Source organism: Ochlerotatus camptorhynchus, unplaced genomic scaffold, assembly GCF_037179485.1.
Source record: "Ochlerotatus camptorhynchus isolate MF236.1 unplaced genomic scaffold, CSIRO-AGI_Acam_v1.1 ptg000274l, whole genome shotgun sequence".
In the NCBI taxonomy this organism is placed as follows: domain Eukaryota; kingdom Metazoa; phylum Arthropoda; class Insecta; order Diptera; family Culicidae; genus Ochlerotatus; species Ochlerotatus camptorhynchus.
The window spans coordinates 4,217,369-4,235,249 of NW_027040763.1; the positions used below are offsets into that span (position 1 = coordinate 4,217,369).

The window sequence follows — 17,881 nt, forward strand, 5'->3', positions numbered from 1 at the left end:
ACTCAATTGTTAATGAAATTTCATGTTGGTGGATGCTGACGTCTTGTTTACATTATACTGGCTACTTTTCAGTACAGTTCAAGTAAATCAGCATAGATGTAAACACCACATGCCATATCAACCGACTCAGACTAAAATGCATTACAACCATTTCAAGTGCAAAGGTGGACGGAGCTTCTAACTCTTGTTACACGGGTTCAGCTACTAGTCCAGCAATGGGGAGTGCCTTTATTAATATGAATTACAATTAACGAGTAGCCACTCTGCACGAGCACGTGGTGGAGGAAAACGCTGTTCGACAAGAGAGCTCTCGAAGTGCAAAGTATACAATTTGATGTGTTGTTTGGTTAGTTGCGAAGGTCTCAAAGCACACGCATCATTGTATAGGTATGCACCTCGTTCAAGGGTGCGGAGAAATTGATTTGGAAATGTGAAACGGTTCGATAATTGTTGGAAGTAGAGGTCAATGTTAACACAGAACATGTTCAGCTTACATGCGTTGTAAGCCATGAACTCGAGTATTGTATACAAGCACTTGGCACTTACATGGTGGAAAATTGGTCTCAGAGTTAGATACTTCAGATCTTTAGGTTTAAAGGGTATGTTGGAAAAAATGGCACACACATAAACAGCTGTAACTTTTTTACTATTATACAAAATGACATGAAATTGTCTGTGAAGATTGATTAGTCCATGACGTACACATTAGACTGATGCAAAATTTGAAATTTTTGCTCCACAGTGCTCAAACGGTTTCAAATCAGGTCCTGATTAGCCTCCCAAAATTTAAACTCATTTGGTAAGAAACTGACTTGGCACAAACCATTTGAAGTTTACATGGAAATTACTATGGGAAAACCAAAAATTTTGTTCATTGTCTTCTACCAATTTTCCATATTGCTTTCTCGAACATTTCTATAACTATTCTTACGGGAAATTTTCTAAGCTACAACTTTGCGGAATATAGTTTTTCAGCCAAACATCAAATTAAATTGTTATTAATTGTTTAAGAGATTGATAATCTTATGGCAAGATTAAGCAGCTGTTCTGTGGGCAACACTGTATTCTGCAGTGTGACATAGTAGCCATGATATTTGTGCTCTATTCATCGCACCAGAAGCACCAATGTTGCCTGCTGAACAGTTGAATGAGCATAATCATAAAACATCAGTGACTTGAATCATTAATAACTTTTGTTCCTTACATTTGATTGAAAAGTGGTTTTCAACAAGTTGTAGCTTAGAAAGATTTCTACAATCACTGCTATTATTTTTAAAAGCATAGTGATGTGGTGAATTGTTAGATAGAAATGAACAAAAACATAAGTTTTTCAAAATTGTAATTCCCATATAAACTTGAAATGGTTTGTGCCAAGTCAGTTTCTTACTAAAGTAGTTCAAATTTTGGGAGACTAAGCAGTACCCAAATTAGAACCGTTTAAGCACTGTGGAGCGAAAATTTCAAATGTTGCATCAGTCTAGTACACATATATATTTTATGAAGATCTGAGAGGTGCTTTATCTCGAGTAATAGTCATGAGAACAACATACTTTCTAAAAATGTTGTACAGCCTCAAATTTGAAATCAGCGGTTATGCAAGGAAATGCATTCGTCATTGTTGCTATTGACTTATGGAACCCAACCAACTTTTTGCCAAATATTATACATCAAAATACTGTGCAGTTGGTCTGAAATTACATTTTTACCTAAAAAATCTAAACAAATGAAAAATAAATCCTTTTGTGCCAAACAAAACCAGTATTTTCTATCATCTATATTCCTATAACGTTACCTAGAAAACACTATCTAAAAAACGCGGCGCGACATGTACCAAGCTTAATCATAGAGGAAAATGAGGAGCTGTCAAATTAGCACCAGAGCACCAGAGAAATTTGGCTTCACTCGAGTTGTTCGCAGATGACAGGCGTTGCAGTCCTGTGGTTTATTACGGAGGAAGTTATTCTACTTTTAGTAAAATACTCTAGAATTAGTTTTTGTGAGTGTTCACTGGGCCAGCGTTGCCAGTATTCCAGATTTATCTGGATTTTCCAGATTTTTAGTCGTCTTGCCAGATACACAGACAGACCACGTATTTTTCCAGATTTTTTAAATATGTGCCAGATTTTCCCAGATTTTTTTAAACATGTTGCTTTAAAAAAAGCACTGCATTTGATTTACCCTCTAATAAAAAAATAAAAAAGCCAAACTTGCTACTTTAGTTATTAAAGGCCATCAACGTTGGACATTATTGGAATTTTAAGGTAATTCTGAAAATAGTTCACAGTTAAGTGTGAGGCGAATTCTTTGTGAAATGAAAGGAGAATTTCAAGCTACTTCTGATTCTGAGTAGAATTACATCCATCTTTGTGGGTTCGATTCCCAGTCGGGGCAAATTATGGCAACCTGAAAATTTCCCTACTGTTCTAATGGGTGTGGTGTGTTGTCCGTTGTCTAGTGTTAAATATTTAGTCTGTGCAACCTCTGGTTGAAGACGGTGTCAATTGTCTTGTCAACTCTGATGATAATTGCATGGAGATTTTGTCAATAAAGAAAATACAATCCGGAAGAGAAATCATAGAAAATTCTTATGATGAAACTTAAGGAGTATGCTGATACGAATCGTGAGAATAATTTCATTGGAATTCTGTCCAATGTTTCTATGGAGATTAATTTTAATAAAATTTTAAGCGCAATTTCTGGGAGACTTTCAAAACCATTTTGGCAAAGTACTTGAGTACTTAGGTAATACTGAAAATGATTTCAAACCAATTCTAACCTTACCTACAAAGCAGTTTAAAGGGAATTATCGGATAAGTCTGAGAAGAGTGTGACGGTCATTCTGAATAGTGTACCAAGGACTTTGTAAAGAATATTTTAAGAATTTCATAGAGAAAAATGGACATAAAATTGAGCCAATTCTTGGGAATTATTACCAATTTGAGGGAGTTGTGGAATTGGAGAATGATTTATAAGAGATTACAAGAGGTAATGCTAAGAACTCTTAGAATGTTACTGGAAAAGTTGCGATATTTTCAAGATTATTTAAGAGGAATATAGAAAAGAAATACACTGGGTTCGCTTTTTACGCGGTTTTTTTTTTATGCGGTTTTTTTTTACACGGTTTTTTTACGCGGTTAGTGCCGCTGAGTCGCAATTTACGCGGTACGTTTTTAACAATTTCTCGACAACGATACGACCTATCGAGTTGATTCCAATCACATTATCCGTTTCAAACTATAGGTAATCGAATGGCATACTTTAAAAAAAAATCACAATTGTTGGTGTAAATACAGAAATTTTTAAAATATGTCTATTGGACCATAGCATGCTATAATAACGAATGGCATCAAAATCCGATTTATAAAAAAATATTTAAGCATGTGAAAAATCAAAATCTCGGAAGTTTTTTTTTACGCGGTTTTTTTTACGCGGCACGTATCCCCCGCGTAAAAAGCGACTCCAGTGTATGATGGAATTCTAGGATGATTTAAATTGAACTAAAAAAAAGGTGAAGATATCCTGTGAAGAGTTCCAAGTAAATTCAGACGTACTAAAAATTCATGATCTGGGACGCAGGAAAAATATAAATTCCGGAATTTAGAATCATTACAAGATCCTGAGACTTCAAAAATGAAGCTATCAGATTTTCATTATTCTTTGGCATAATGGTCATGCGAATAGTGGAGTTACCCGTAGTTTAGGTAAACTGTGTGTGAGTAACACGATGTTGGGCTTTGATTCCCACTTCAGCCCGGTGAATTTTGCTTCAAAATAAAATTGCCTACTGGTCTGTTGGGTGTTGTGTGTTGTATGATGTCAAGAATTAAACTGGAAATCTGATCAACCTTTGAGTAAAATTAGAGTTATTTAGAACTAATAAAATCTTTAAATTCTGGTACTGCATCAAATAGTAAGGACTACATCGACTTTTAGTTCAAAAAATCCATCCCATCAAATTTCCTTGATTCTTTGCTTTTCATTCTTTTTAAAAAAGTTACAGTTTACAAAAAAACAGTTCTAACCATATTTTCTGCTGTTTTTAACCCACATTTAACTCAATTTTTGAAATTCTGCGTAAAATATATTTGAACTTTTTCAACTTTTGGATGATTTTAGCAATGCTTACAAGTTATTTGCTTTATATAATTTATTTAAACATGTAATTTATAACCATTCTAGTACTTTAAATAAATTCCAGAATCAGTATGATAGACCTATTTTTACGGGAGATTGGCACATCACTTTGATTTCAATAGCATTATGTTAAAAAGAATTTTTTTTTTGAGCATTCCAGATTTTTCCAGATTTTATATTTTACCTGGTCCAGATTTTTCTGAAAATGACCTGGCAACGCTGCACTGGGCTGTCGACAGAAGCAGACCACTCTCAATGTGTGTCTCGCGATCGTCTGTTTACTCGGCATCACCATTGTGTGGTCCTCCTCATTGTTCTTTATCAGCAGTTCTTTCAGTCGATGAATGTGTGAGTGCTGACCACGTTTTGCGTCCATTGCTACAATGGTAGCACTCTGAAACTCGTTGGCAAATCTGCCATATAAGTAAACCACTGGAAGCGGCTCCCGTTCTGGTAGAGGAGGCTTATTGGATAGCAGAAGATAAAATGTTTATTGTGCTGTACCTTTTGACTATAGTTTTAAGTTGTATTGTATAGTGAACAAGAATCCTCGGCTCAGTAAAGCTAATTCGGTTGAGCCTTATCAAATAAATTAATAATAATAATAATTAGTTTTTGTAACACCATAGAGGTAACTCTAAGACCAGAAGGACCCGAAGAAAAGTGCTCAACGTTTTGGCTCAGCTCTGGTACTCTTGGTCCCAAGCAAATAGATGCACCCCTCGAAACATAGGAAAATCCACAAACCCCTCATTTTAACTGTCATGCACTTTCATAGCGAATCAAAACCTAAGAGAAGAGGAGACAATACGGGGGAGAAGAGTAAGATAGAGAGAGATAGATATAGATAGAGATAGAGATAGAGATAAAAGGGTAAGAAGCCGGTTGTCTCCTCTTTCTCTTAGATCAAAACAAACATAGTGTAGTACTTGATTTTTTCATTTAATACCAATGAAAGAAGTAAGAAGAAAGAAATGAATGACAACCACCGACAAACCGCGACATGAAACTTAAACTTAACTCTTGATCGATAATCCATAACGGCCGATTCACATGTGCAGCGATCCCATCTGTCAAAACCATAGAAATGTTTTATTTAGATAAAAATAATTTGTCCGAAATAGATTCGACACGAACCAACTCATAAATTTTGTACGCGTGTTCGTGGTTAGGATAAATATTTTCCGCGTATACGGTGGCAGATGCCAGTTTTGTGCTTTGATTAGAAATTTTCCTTGTCAATCTTAAAAAATTATCGAACCTCTTAACGGAATCCCTTTATGAAGAGCTTTGAGTGTGTTGGTTTATTTCCTTATAATTTCTTATCTTTTGACAGATACGCGTATTTCGTTTACTACTTGCAGACTTCATCAGTGCCAAGTACTCAACACCAAGTACTGGTTTTGAGTACTTGGTACTGATGAAGTCTGCAAGTAGTAGACGAAATACGCGTATCTGTCAAAAGATAAGCAATTTCAACGGAATTAAAAAGAAATAAACCAACACACTCAAAGCTCTTCAATTTCTTTGTAATTTGTATGATCATTCATGTCGATTTGTCGGTGTGACAACCCTGAAGGGGTCTACTCTGTACACGAAACGAAATTTAGTTATTTTATTCATGTGTTTCACTTATACATTTTTGCCAAAATACATAAGACAAACCAAATAGGTCCTACAAGAATACATAAACGGTATGTATGACCTGTGTTGCAACACCGCAGAGGTGAATCTGGCAACACTGCATAACGGTACTGCAGATTGAGTGCTACCGTTAAATGTTGACAAATAGAAATGGAGATAAGTAAACAAGATGATAGTATGTAGTAGTAGTGATAGTAGTAGTAGCAACAATCAATACGAAACTAACGATTTAAATTGGCTCACTACTTGACTAGCCTATTGGTCCCAAGCAAACGATTAACGTACCCCATTCTAGTTGAAATTCTAGTACTACACAATGTTTGTTTTGATTCGCTATGAAAGTTTGACAGATAAATGAGGGGTTAGTGGATTTTCCTATGTTTCGAGGGGTGAATCGATTAGCTTGGGACCGAAGAGAGTACCAGAGCTGAGCCAAAAAGTTGAGCACGTTATTTCGGGACCTTCTAGTCTTAGAATTACCTCTATGGTAGTAGTATAGATAATAGTGAGTGGTAAACATAATTCGCCATCGCAAATTAGAATATAAACAATTCAGTTCCGCGGTTAAAGTTTATAAATCGAAATCTTTATATAAATAGTGCTAGATTGGTCGCAGGAGGTACAAAAAACGTTCCTAAATTATCACTAAATCCTGTAAGTAAACAAAAAGAATGAACTTTAGTTAAGTTAGTTAATGAAATTGAATGTAAATTTTTACCCTCGTTGACTTACCTGTAGCGCCGGTCGATCGTGGTGGATACCTGTAATATTCACCCAAAAAGTATCTGCCATTCTCGTTAGATTTAGATTGTAAGTAAAATAAAGTATGATACACAAATTCTTAGTAACTAGAATGTTTTTGATAGCACCTGCAAATAGGTCGAGCATATAGCCCAACAACGTTAGGGTAGTTGAACCGAAGTTCGGATCAAGCGCAAATTATAAGTTTCGTAGCGTTAGTGATGAGTGATCATTAATTAAAATTAATTAATTTAATAGGATTAACAGAGAGAGTGTAGGAGGAAGGAAAGGAAGCTTTATACAGTTGGAATGGAAACCACTTTATTGTAAGTAACATCTAATATTAATCCAAATTGTAAGCTAATGATAATAAATGTTTACAGTTTGAGCGTTGCTGAAAACTACACGAAAGGAAAATCAATTATTTTATTCATGCGTTTCACTTATACATTTTTGCCAAAACATCAGCCTTATGGTTCAATTTACTTTGATGCTTTTTCGAAAAATACAAGAGCAGTTTTTTTCGACGCATTAGTTCAGATTGCAAAATGCTCGCACTATTCGATTCCTTTTGCTATTCGACACAAAATGACGCGAGCTTTTAGCAATCTGAAATAATGCGTCGAAAAAACTGCTTTTGAATTTTTCGAAAATGCATCAAAGTAAATTGAACCTTATACATTCCACAAGACAAACCACATAGGTCCTATAAGAATGCATAAAAGGTATGTGTAACCGCTTATACATTTCATTTGACACATGATCTTCATTAACTTTTTGCAAGGCGTCTGCTTATTAGTTGACTTATACATTTTATGAATAATCAGCAATAGAAATTTGCCAAAAGGTATAAGGATATTTCTATCCGTGTAGTCAACTGCTGTTGAAAATTTGGTTTCCCTACGGGAACAACCTGGGTACTGTGAACTCACTCATTGTGCTTGTCAACTGGGAGCCAGCGTGAACTGTCAAACGAGAGTCATTCAGCATTCAGAAGCCACAAAAGTAGTTACTCTTCTTATGCAACTCTTAACAAACTGCGCAGCAAGACGATGCAACGTAAAAGCGCACTTGATCTCGAACTAAGCGACATACTGATGAAAAACACAAACATGGGTGTACCAACAATCAATACGAAACTAACGATTTTAAATTGGCTCACCACTTTAGTAGCCTATTGGTCCCAAGCAAACGATTAACGTACCCTATTCTAGTTGAAATTCTATTACTACACTATGTTTGTTTTGATTCGCTATGAAAGTTTGACAGATAACATCAGGGGTGTGTGGATTCATGCAGAACATGCAGGGGTGAGTGAAATAGCTTGGGACTGCTTGGGACCGTTGTTCTGGTACTGAGTGAGCCAAAAATAATAATGATTTTCTTCGGGACCCAGTGGTCTTAGAGTTACCTCTATGTTTGTACTATTCTTTCACTCCACCGAAAATGCCCATAAGAAACTGTCTATATTTGCTGGAAGAGCAAATTTTTCGACGGTGCCGTCAACGCCAATAAAATTACATGAAAAATAGGAACCGTTTTGTTGTTGAATTTCTAGCAGAATCTCTGGTAGCCCTATAGATTCGATCCACTCATTTTTCGAGAAACGAACACTCCAAAAGTCACTCATCCCGGAACGGTACAACTCAAGTCTCGAACACATCTTCCAGATCACCTTGTGGCACTCACATCAAAGTGCGCAAAATGTCAAACTGACATCCATCCAGAAAAGTGCAGCAAGCAGCAGTAAGTGAGTGCAGAGAAAGAAAGTTACTTTTTAGATTTTAGATTCGCGTTTTTTTGCTGAATTCAAGCCTTGTAAAACGATTTTAAAACGTCGAAATTGTCCTAAGCTGACAATTCACGCCACGGCCTAACCGCTGGCGTGGTGAACGATTGCTAAGCTTGATCGGAGAAGGTGATTTTTGGCTGATTGAAAAGTGCATCGATTGAAGGCTAGTTTAGTTGCCAGAATGACGAGCATGGAGCACGAAGCGATCAAGCTCGCTGGCCCGACGACCCCGCAAGACCTGGATCTGGAGGAGGGTGAGGTGAGTCTCGTCTGTTCGTTGCATCAATAGGTGAAAAAAAAAGCGCGATGGGTGTAGCGAGGAAAGGAAGACTCGTGTAATTTCTTGTTTTATTAGGGTGAATTAGGATCATCGGCTTGTGGGGAGATAATTTACCTACTGTGAAATTGCAGTGATTTTTTTTTTTAATCTTTTCCACGTAAGAGCCCATCGCGCTCTCGTTTGGTGTCAATGACCGTATCACCCGAAATTGCGTTGTTTGTTCGTGCTTACAGGTGACAGACGACAGTGAGGATGGATATATCCCATTACAGCGACCGGAAGTGGCCAAGACGTTTGCAGGCGGTGCGAGCGTGAGCCAACCGCGGACTACTCCACTGGATACGCTGTCGGATCAGGATGACCTGAACGATGAATCGGACGCTAGTTCCGATGATAGCGATGACGAGGGTGCTAGCTTTGGCAAACGGATGAGGGGAAACAACGATAAAAAGATAAGGATAAAGCCTCCGCTGGAGAAGATTCCCCAGCCTCAGACGAGTCATTCGTTGCCGAATAAGTATAACATTTGGACGGAGAGTCTACAGGAGGACACGCTGATGGAAACCATGCGCGGGTGCGATGTAACGTTGAACGGAATGAGGAATCGGGACGTGGAGTCATACGATTACAATTTGAAGTACAGGATGAACGGAGGCAATGCCTTTCGGAAAGTGTTGAAACGGCGGCAGTCGAATTCGGACGATTCCGACGGATACGGAGGCGGTAAGCGGTTTCGATCAATGTCTTTCGGGGGTACCGGCGGTAGAGAAAGGAAGAGCGTGAAGCTGAGACTCGGCAAGCGAAACAGTAGCGACAGTAACAGCAACGATAGCTTCCAGAATGCGCCAAGGTAAGGGATGGAATACGTAGTCATGCTTTTTTGTCTTAACTGCACTGAGTGGGTATTATGGTGGTGGTTGCTTGCCGCTTTGCACTAAGTTAGGATCGACAATGATCGGGAAATTTACGTGTTAGATTTGCTTTCAGGCACATCCTAGATCTGAACGTGACGGAAGATTGCGAAAATCAAGCTTTTGCTGCAGAATTAGCCAACAAACTGTGCGAGGAAAAGGACGAACTGATGCGTAGGTTCGGTGCAACTGTTTGGGTGGTTCAGAAAACTAATTGGTTTAATGTATTCCAGTACGAGTTGTGACGATTCTCGGAAAGGAGATTCCAGCGAAGCTGTTCAAAGAAACGCAGAAAATAGAAGCCGATGGAGGAATGCTTATCATGGTAAGTGATTTGTGGAGCATTAATTTCTTATATTATTATATTGAACGATCATTTTTATTCTAGAACGGAGCCCGCCGTCGAACGCCGGGAGGTGTTTTTTTGTTTCTACTCAAGCACAACGAGGAAATCGACAAAGACGCCAAACAGGCTATTTTCCAGGATGATAAGAAAGCCGTCGTCAAGGAACGCAAGCACTCCCAGGCCGTCAACCGCGAGAAGAAGGTCGAAGAGCTTAAGAAGACCCTGACTCGGCAGGTGGCGGACAACGAACTGCCTACCCGGAGCGACCTATTGCTGTCACATCTCAAACCGGAAACCCATAGCACATGTAAGATGATGATAGTACTTTCAAAATATGATCATCAACGTTTTTTCGAACAATTGCAGTATCGAATCCACCGCCTTCCCCAGTGGGAGATGAAAACCGAGAAGGAAGTCCAGATTTTGAACCGCAAAATGTTCACGTAAACGTAACCAGTCCAGAGAAGGGTAAGTTTGACCAATAGCCGTTAGATTCTGGATTAGCTAGCTAACTAAATTTTGTGGTACAGCTCTTGTCGACCAGAAGGACCTTATCGAGCCAGAACCGGAACCGGAAAGCTCCCGGCCGAACCTGAACCCGGAGCCACAGTTGCAGAGCTATGAGGATGACTATCTCGACATGACGTGCGACGATATGGATTTGTTCTAGCGCTCCCCACCATCACTACCGCACGAGAAGGAAGATCGATGCTGGAACGTTGCAACCTTAGAGTAGTAGTAGTATGATGAACATAATGTGCTGAGAGTACGGAGCAGAACGATAATCCGGAGCAACATTGAATTTTCTCTGTACAGTGAATGATTTAGGCGAGTAATGAGTTAAGTTGGAATTGAGCGGATGGTTGAAATTGAACGGGACGAAAACGAGTCACGTCAGTGAGTGTGCGATATGATGGGCAGCCAAGTACCCGCCCCCCACAATACGTGTAGAGTTAAGGCAAACCATATTTAATGCAGTGGACACAACGTGTAGTTTGCAGGAAATATATTTAATTTTCTAAAGTCATATTTGTATTTCTGATTTGTGGGGAATTTTCGGAACCCGTGGTAGCGTTGATCAGTCTTCGATACCGGAACTACCTGAAGGCGTAAATACACCGTTCAAATGGGTTGTACTCGGCGTTCCATTGGCTTAACATCGAATGCAGTAAATCCGACATCGACCAGCTTACTAGACGTTCATTTCGCACTTTAAGTGAGTTGAGTGCTAATTTAAACCCCAAAACCAGGCTGAACAGCAATACAAGAGACGACGAACCAAGACTGAAAGTGTCTTAAATAGTTAAATACACTGAACCAGCAGTAATATTTTCGACACCAGGGACTGAACAACGATCAAATAGGCGCTAAATAAATCTTTTCTAAATGACTGTAGCTAGCAGAGGTGCTGGAAGTGGAGGACATGTTCTACAGATTCTATAACATTTGTCCGAATTCCGTTCCCCCGAATGAATAATTTCTCAATAACCTTGAGTCCGTCTAACAACAATTTTCTGCACAGGATTACTTTCTAGGTAGTTCCGATGAACTCCAGATTCTAGGAAACCGAAGGAGAATTCCATGACGATTCTGAGTAGAATTCAAAAGGAGTCATTAATAGAATTTAAACGAAATTTTAATGAAAACTAGAATGTCTGAGGTTAATTTCTAAGAAATCCTGAGAATTTTTTTAGAAAGTTCTTATGACAATTTCATGAAATTACTGAGGATAATTAAACAGCAATTCAAATGACAGTTCCTAGGGAATTCGGGGGAGAATTTCAAGAATTTTTTTGAGAATATAGAAAAGGAATTCATAGCATAACTCCATTTGATTTTTGATAGAATATTAAAGGTATATGAGCAAGGATAATAATTGTGAGAAAAATTCCAGGAGTACTTCATACGCATGCGGAGGAAATCTTCATAAGAGTTGTGATTAGTAGTACAAACTGATTTCAGGAAAAATTTAAATAGTTTGTGAGAACAGGGTACAAGGTATTTGTGAAAAGAATTACAAGGGAAGATGATCTAAATGAAATTCAATAAAAGTAGAGGATTGCTGAGGACAGTTTCAATGGAACTACACAGGAAAGGTAAACTATGTTGGTAGTGACAAGTTGACAAATGGACAACATCAACATGACTCCGATTGCAGTTGTTCAGTTTTTCAGTTCAGGTTCAGTTTTGACCGATATGGGTGGATTCTACTCAAATTTGGGTAGTTTTTAAATAGCGTGTAGCGCAATTTGAACAGGAAGCAGGAATGACTGTCGCTTTGACGAAGTCCTCTGATGGCGGTAAGCTCCAACTCGGATTAACTTTTAATACCGTCCCTGTTTGTATGATCTGAAAAATGTTTGCTCAGAATTATGTTGATTAACTCTGATGTCGACATCAAACCAGCCGGACATTCTTGATCGGGATTTAATCCGAGGATAATACCGGTTGGAGCTTACCACCATGAGTGTTTCAAACGAGTCCGATAACGCACCCGATATCTTCATACAGCACTGTATATATCTCGCGTCACTTTTCAAATAGACCAATGTGACATATCTACCATTTTAAGAAAATCGAAGTTGAAGTTCAACAGATTATTATTTTTACTGTTTAGAAACAATACATTGTGCAATACTATGTTTAATGTAGTCAGGTAATAATAACGTTGAAAATTCAGTAGAAACGGAAAAATCGCAATTTTACTTTGAATGTCATGCTACAATATAGAAAAAAACCACACATGACGTTTTGACAAGTCAAGTTGTACATCGGACATTTGTTATTTTATTTACATCAACAGGCTGGATGAAGCCCCAATGATTTAAACCTTATCAACTATGGTAAAAAAAAATACATTCAAGCATGGTCATAACATAAAAAAACATTAAAAAACGTATATCTTATAGTCAATATCTTAACTCCTGCCGGCGAAAAACAGAAGAAAACTTTCGACGAAGCGCATCACGGGAGAGATGAAAGTCGAAAACAGATGCAACTCTGTTGAATGTTCTCTGCAGTCCGCAAATCGCACCGTACGCTCCATAATTTGTGCGACGTAGAGGCAGTCTTAGCATAAGGTTATTACGAAGCGGTCGGGGTTGAACATTCAGGTCAATTTGCCTCAGGATAGCCTCACAATCTGTCCTTCCTTGTAGGATATCGGCCACGGTAGGGGCTCTGTTTGCGTCTCTTCTAGTCCGGAGAAGTTCTAGGTCGATAAGTTGACAACGGCTTTCGTAGCTTGGTAATCGAAACGGATCGTTCCAAGGCAATCTACGCAACGCAAAACGAAGAAAGCGACGTTGAACAGATTCAATTCTCTCGGCACCGTTGTTGTAGTTTGGGTTCCAAACCGCTGAACAATACTCAAGCGTCGATCGAACAAGCGAACAATAGAGAGATTTTAGACAGTAGATATCAGTGAAGTTTTTAGCTATCCTAGACATTGTTACATTGGACGATTTTCCTCAATGACATAATCAATGAGTGTTACATTGGACGTTTTGCCTACGTGATGATACTAGATTCCCTTTCACAGATTTGATGTCAGGGTAGAATACCTAAATTTAGATTGGCCCCGCCTTTAGAAAATGAGCACCAATCACGTTAGGCAGCAGTAGCATGTAGTCATCATTTCAAACTGTACATTTGACAATTTTAATTATCTTAAATAAATGAAAGTACATTTGGATGGGTGTTTTTGTATCACATACATAGATAGAAGAGCAATAGTTTGCATCACTTAACTCGATTTGTTTACATTTGTTACTTAGGACTTTTTGAAAAGTGACGCGAGATATACCCCCTATCGTAGCCTTGACCAGTGGTTCTGCTCCATAATCTTTCATAGCTCTTCACGGTCAATAGTAGCAGCTTATAAATCGATGAACAAGTGGTTCGTAAGGGCTTGGAAGATCTACTTACCCTTACCACTCAGGCTAAGGCCTTGTTGTCCTCTGCTGTCCGAAGAAGTCCTCTCCGCTCTACTAGATCCATGGCCACACTTCGCCAGCCTCGTAGTCTGCGCAGATCGCTTCCTACTTGGTCGATCCACCTTGCTCGCTGCGCGCGACTTCTTCTTGTTTCTGTTGCGTCGCTTACGAAAACCACTTTTACTGGGTGGTCGTGCGGCATTCTTACGACGTTCCCAGCCCACCGTAGTTGACCATTTTTGCAATGTGGACGATGGATGGTTCTCCCAGCAGCTGGTGCAATTCGTGGTTCATTCGCCTCCTCCACGTTCCGTCATCCATCTGCACTCCACCGTAGATGGTATGCAACACCTTCGGTTCCTCCACGAACATAGTCCAGGTCTCGTGGCCGTAGAGGACCACCGGTCTAATCAGCGATTATTCGTATATTTGGGCTTGAAGAATCAACCACAACGTAAAGATTTGGGTTGTCGATCGCTCGATCCCAAAACCTGCTCAATAACATCCCACAAATCTGCTTTGTACGCTGCGTTGAGAATAGTGATCGCTCGTTTAGTACTTCTCGTCCCGTCGAAGTCGAACGCCGCGACCCAATATTGAGCAACTACGGGACGCCGGAGTTGCCCAGGATTACGCGCAGCAGCTGGGAGCTGCACTACCCAAGGAAGAGCAGCTTGGCGCAGTTACTCTTGAAGATGGCTGAAGGGACATCCGTTCCGCCAGAGACAACGGCACTAGGTACTGCGATCTCGGACCGAAGAAATGACTGGTTTGACATCGAATGCAAACTGTTAGTAGAGGAGAAGAATGCAGCACGGGCGAGAATGCTGCAACACCGCACGAGATTGAATGTGGAGCGATACAACAAGCGCGGAACAGACAAAACTCGGTTTTTCGAAGGAAGAAGCGCCAGCAGGAAGACTGAGATCGCGAGGCGATAGGAAATCCGTACCGCGTAAACGACTCACGGAAGCTTTACGAGAAGCTAAATAGTTCGCTCAAAGGCTACGTGCCGCAAGCCGATATGTGCAAGGACTTGGACAGTGACCTTCTCACGAACGAGTATGAGTTGATTGAGAGGTTTAATCAATACTATGACGAGCACCTCAACGGTGATGCAGCAGAAAACAAAGGTGGCACAGCAACAGACCTGGGAGCACGCGCAGAAAACAACAGGCTACCGGCCCCTGATCTCCAAGAAGTTGAGGAGGAGATCGTTCGGCTGAAAAACAAAAAAGCAACTGGTGTAGACGAGGAGTGGATGGAAGGCGTCGTATGCCTAATCTACAAAAAAGGACGACAAATTGCCCAACTAACAATTTAAGCTGCAGACTAGCTTATACAGCCGAAAATTGCCTTATGCAGCTAATTTTTGTCTGTATAAGCTGATTTGCAGCTAAAATTGTTTGTTGGGTGGATTGCTGCAACTACCACGCTATCACACTGCTGAGCACCGCCTACAAGGTACTTTCCCAAATTATATGCCGCCGCCAGCGTTGCCAGATTGTTTTAAAGCTTATCGATATCAAAGGTATTAAAAAATCGGTATTTATCGGTATTTAATTAATTTAATTAATTTTTATATTTTTGCTGTTTTTGAAAGCGAAAACTTTAACGAGTTGAGGCAGGACTTGAGGGGAATTGCTTTGTTTAACGATTTTCTCAGTCTTAAAACAATTTTTATTTTTTTTTTAATTTATTTTTTTTTAAATTATCGTTGTCCTCAAGTGGTGATTAAAATTATGACCAAGTAGTTTTTTTCAATTAAATATCATTAAATGAAACCAAAATATGGAAAATCAGCCACAACAACGACTAAACTTTTAACAATGTCGACAAACAATATATTTTCCCTTGAAAAAGGCCACAACCGAAGGCCGAAATGTCGGGCAGATTACATCGTAGTCGTTGCAGTGTTTTAAGACTGAGAAACCCGTAAATCAAAGAAAACTCCGGAAAATGTTTGAAAAAACATCCAGAGAAAGACGAAAGAAGCTCTCCTGGATGAAGTTAGAGGAAAGTTTTAAGAAAAGTTGGAAAAACATCCGGGAAACTTCCAAGGCACGAACTGAGAAACTTGTGGCGAAAGTAAAATAAACTATCGAAAAAAAAATCGGATGTCACATCCAAAGAAAGCCAGAAAAGTTCTGGAAGTAAATTTCCAGAAGTAGTCATTTCCAGGGAAAGATAGAAGAAGTTCGGAAAAAAACATGGACCATCCACCTTTGGCTTATGGTCAAACTTCCAGAAGAAGACGAAAGAAGTTTCTGGGAGAATCAATTGAACTTCCTGGAGAAGATGAAAGAAACTTCCTGGAGACGCTAGCAGAAACTTCCTAAGGTAGATTGAAAGAAACATCTGACGGAATCGGGAAACCAGAGCGCTTACGGAACAGTTGAAAGAAACAAGGACATAATTCATAAAACATCCCGGAAGACTCCGTAATTCAGCTGAAGTTTTCGGAACATTCCTGAAATGCACTTAGGAATATTCCACAATTCCTCCAAATTCATTAAAAGTTCTTGTAATTTTTCTGAAATAAGGGGTTGTTTTGGAGTTCTCTGGTCATCCTCGAAGCGCTAGAAATTTCCCTGATCATAATGAGAATACCGGAATATCTCTAATCATCTTTGAAGGTCTCAGGACTTTCTTGAAAATTACGAAATCTCTTAAGTGCTCTCACAATTTTCTTGAATTTATTGTAACATCAGCATTAAAGTTCTCTGATTTTCTCAATTTTTTTTATATTTTTAAAGTTATCGACACTGCCATTAAAAAGGCATAGATCTTTCAATAAAATGTCCTCACAATGTTCTAATTTTCTAGTAACTTCCCTTACGTTTCTTTAATTTGCATGAGCCCCTCAGTACATTGCTAAGGTTTTCGGAAATTGCCTCATTGAAATTAATTGATCTGTCCTGATGTTCTCTAAGCTTCACTAAAAATCCTGAAAACCATTAAATTTCCCTGAAGTTCTTTGGACTTGTGAAGTTTCCAAAATATTTATGATGTCTCCTTAAGTTCACTGGAGTTTGCTGGACTTTTCTGAAATTTCCGGGTTTTCGAATTTTAACAGAAGTTTATGAAACTGTCTTTGATTTATCGAAACTTTCACAAAACTCTGGATTTATCTGAAGTTTCAGAACTTCTAAAATGTTCCTGCAGCTAGTGTGGATGCGCAATAATGATAGCATACTTGAAGTTCCGGGAAAGTTGGAAAAACTGGCAGGAGATGACGAAAGAATCATTCGAGCGAAGGCTAAAGAAGCTTCCAAGGTTAGGTGGAAGAAAATTCCAGGGAAAGTTGGATGAAACTTCAGGAAGTTTAAAAATTAATAAAAACTTCCGGATGTTAAATAATGTTTAAAAAATATTTCTCGATTCCCTAGGAATTACCGGAAAGAGCCATCGACTATTTCTCGATTGATGGGTAGCCAAAAACGGAGAGGAAATGCAAACATTAGTCGAAAGAGTATCAAGCATAAGGCATCTTTAGAGATGATTGTTTAGAATTTTGAAGGCTCAAAAAATATGTGGTATTCAAAAAGATACAAGTCTCTCACAAAATTTTTCTCAGAAATTCGAGCGTGGGCAGGCAAAAATAATTTTGATTATGTAAAAAATAATCTGTATAAATCGGTATAAAATATCAAAAATCGGTATTCTGAGGAACCTTATCTGTATATCGGTATCTAGTTCGGAAATCGGTATAAATACCGATAAATCGGTATATCTGGCAACGCTGGCCGCCGCCTATCACCGTTTGCAAGAGAGTTCGTGGGGCAATACCAGGCGCGAATTGATCGATTCTCTTCGTCGACTTGCTCTTTCGTTAATAACTTGAGTGCAAAGAGAAAGTCGACGAAGAGAATCTGTCAATGTTACTTAGGACCTAATGCAATGTTCAGCTTGATTTGTTCATCGATTTCCAAACCACATACGGATTTCCGGATGAACTGACGCGATTGGTCAAGGCGACGATGGATCGAGTGATATGCGTTGTTCGAGTATTGGGGAAACTCTCGAGTCCCGTTTAATCTCGAAGGAGGTTACGGCAAGGTGATGGACTTTCGTGTCTGATATTTAACATCGCGTTAG

General features: G+C 39.1%; 2 protein-coding genes across 3 annotated transcripts in view; both read left to right on the forward strand.

Annotated features, from left to right (window-relative positions):
• Positions 1-17,881, forward strand: part of LOC135705731 (E3 ubiquitin ligase Rnf121) — a 598,717-nt gene that overhangs the window by 397,965 nt on the left and 182,871 nt on the right. The gene's annotated exons all lie outside the window — the stretch shown is intronic.
• Positions 8,283-10,866, forward strand: Phax (phosphorylated adaptor for RNA export). 2 transcript variants are annotated; one of them, XM_065227708.1, is made up of 7 exons: positions 8,283-8,570; positions 8,825-9,441; positions 9,567-9,676; positions 9,736-9,827; positions 9,891-10,155; positions 10,215-10,316; positions 10,379-10,866. In XM_065227708.1, the coding sequence occupies exons 1-7, from the start codon at positions 8,493-8,495 to the stop codon at positions 10,516-10,518; spliced, it is 1,404 nt and encodes a 467-aa protein (XP_065083780.1). In that variant the 5' UTR covers positions 8,283-8,492; the 3' UTR covers positions 10,519-10,866. The 2 variants fall into 2 exon arrangements, with proteins under 2 accessions (XP_065083780.1, XP_065083781.1); XM_065227709.1 differs by having other exon boundaries at positions 9,579-9,676.

Bases quoted from the DNA above. Each gene is read 5' to 3' on its own strand.
- Phax (XM_065227708.1), top strand. From the start codon at position 8,493: ATGACGAGCATGGAGCACGAAGCGATCAAGCTCGCTGGCCCGACGACC. The intron at 9,442-9,566 runs GTAAGGGATGGA...TTTACGTGTTAG, and splicing joins AGCTTCCAGAATGCGCCAAG to ATTTGCTTTCAGGCACATCC. The intron at 9,828-9,890 runs GTAAGTGATTTG...TTTTTATTCTAG, and splicing joins ATGGAGGAATGCTTATCATG to AACGGAGCCCGCCGTCGAAC.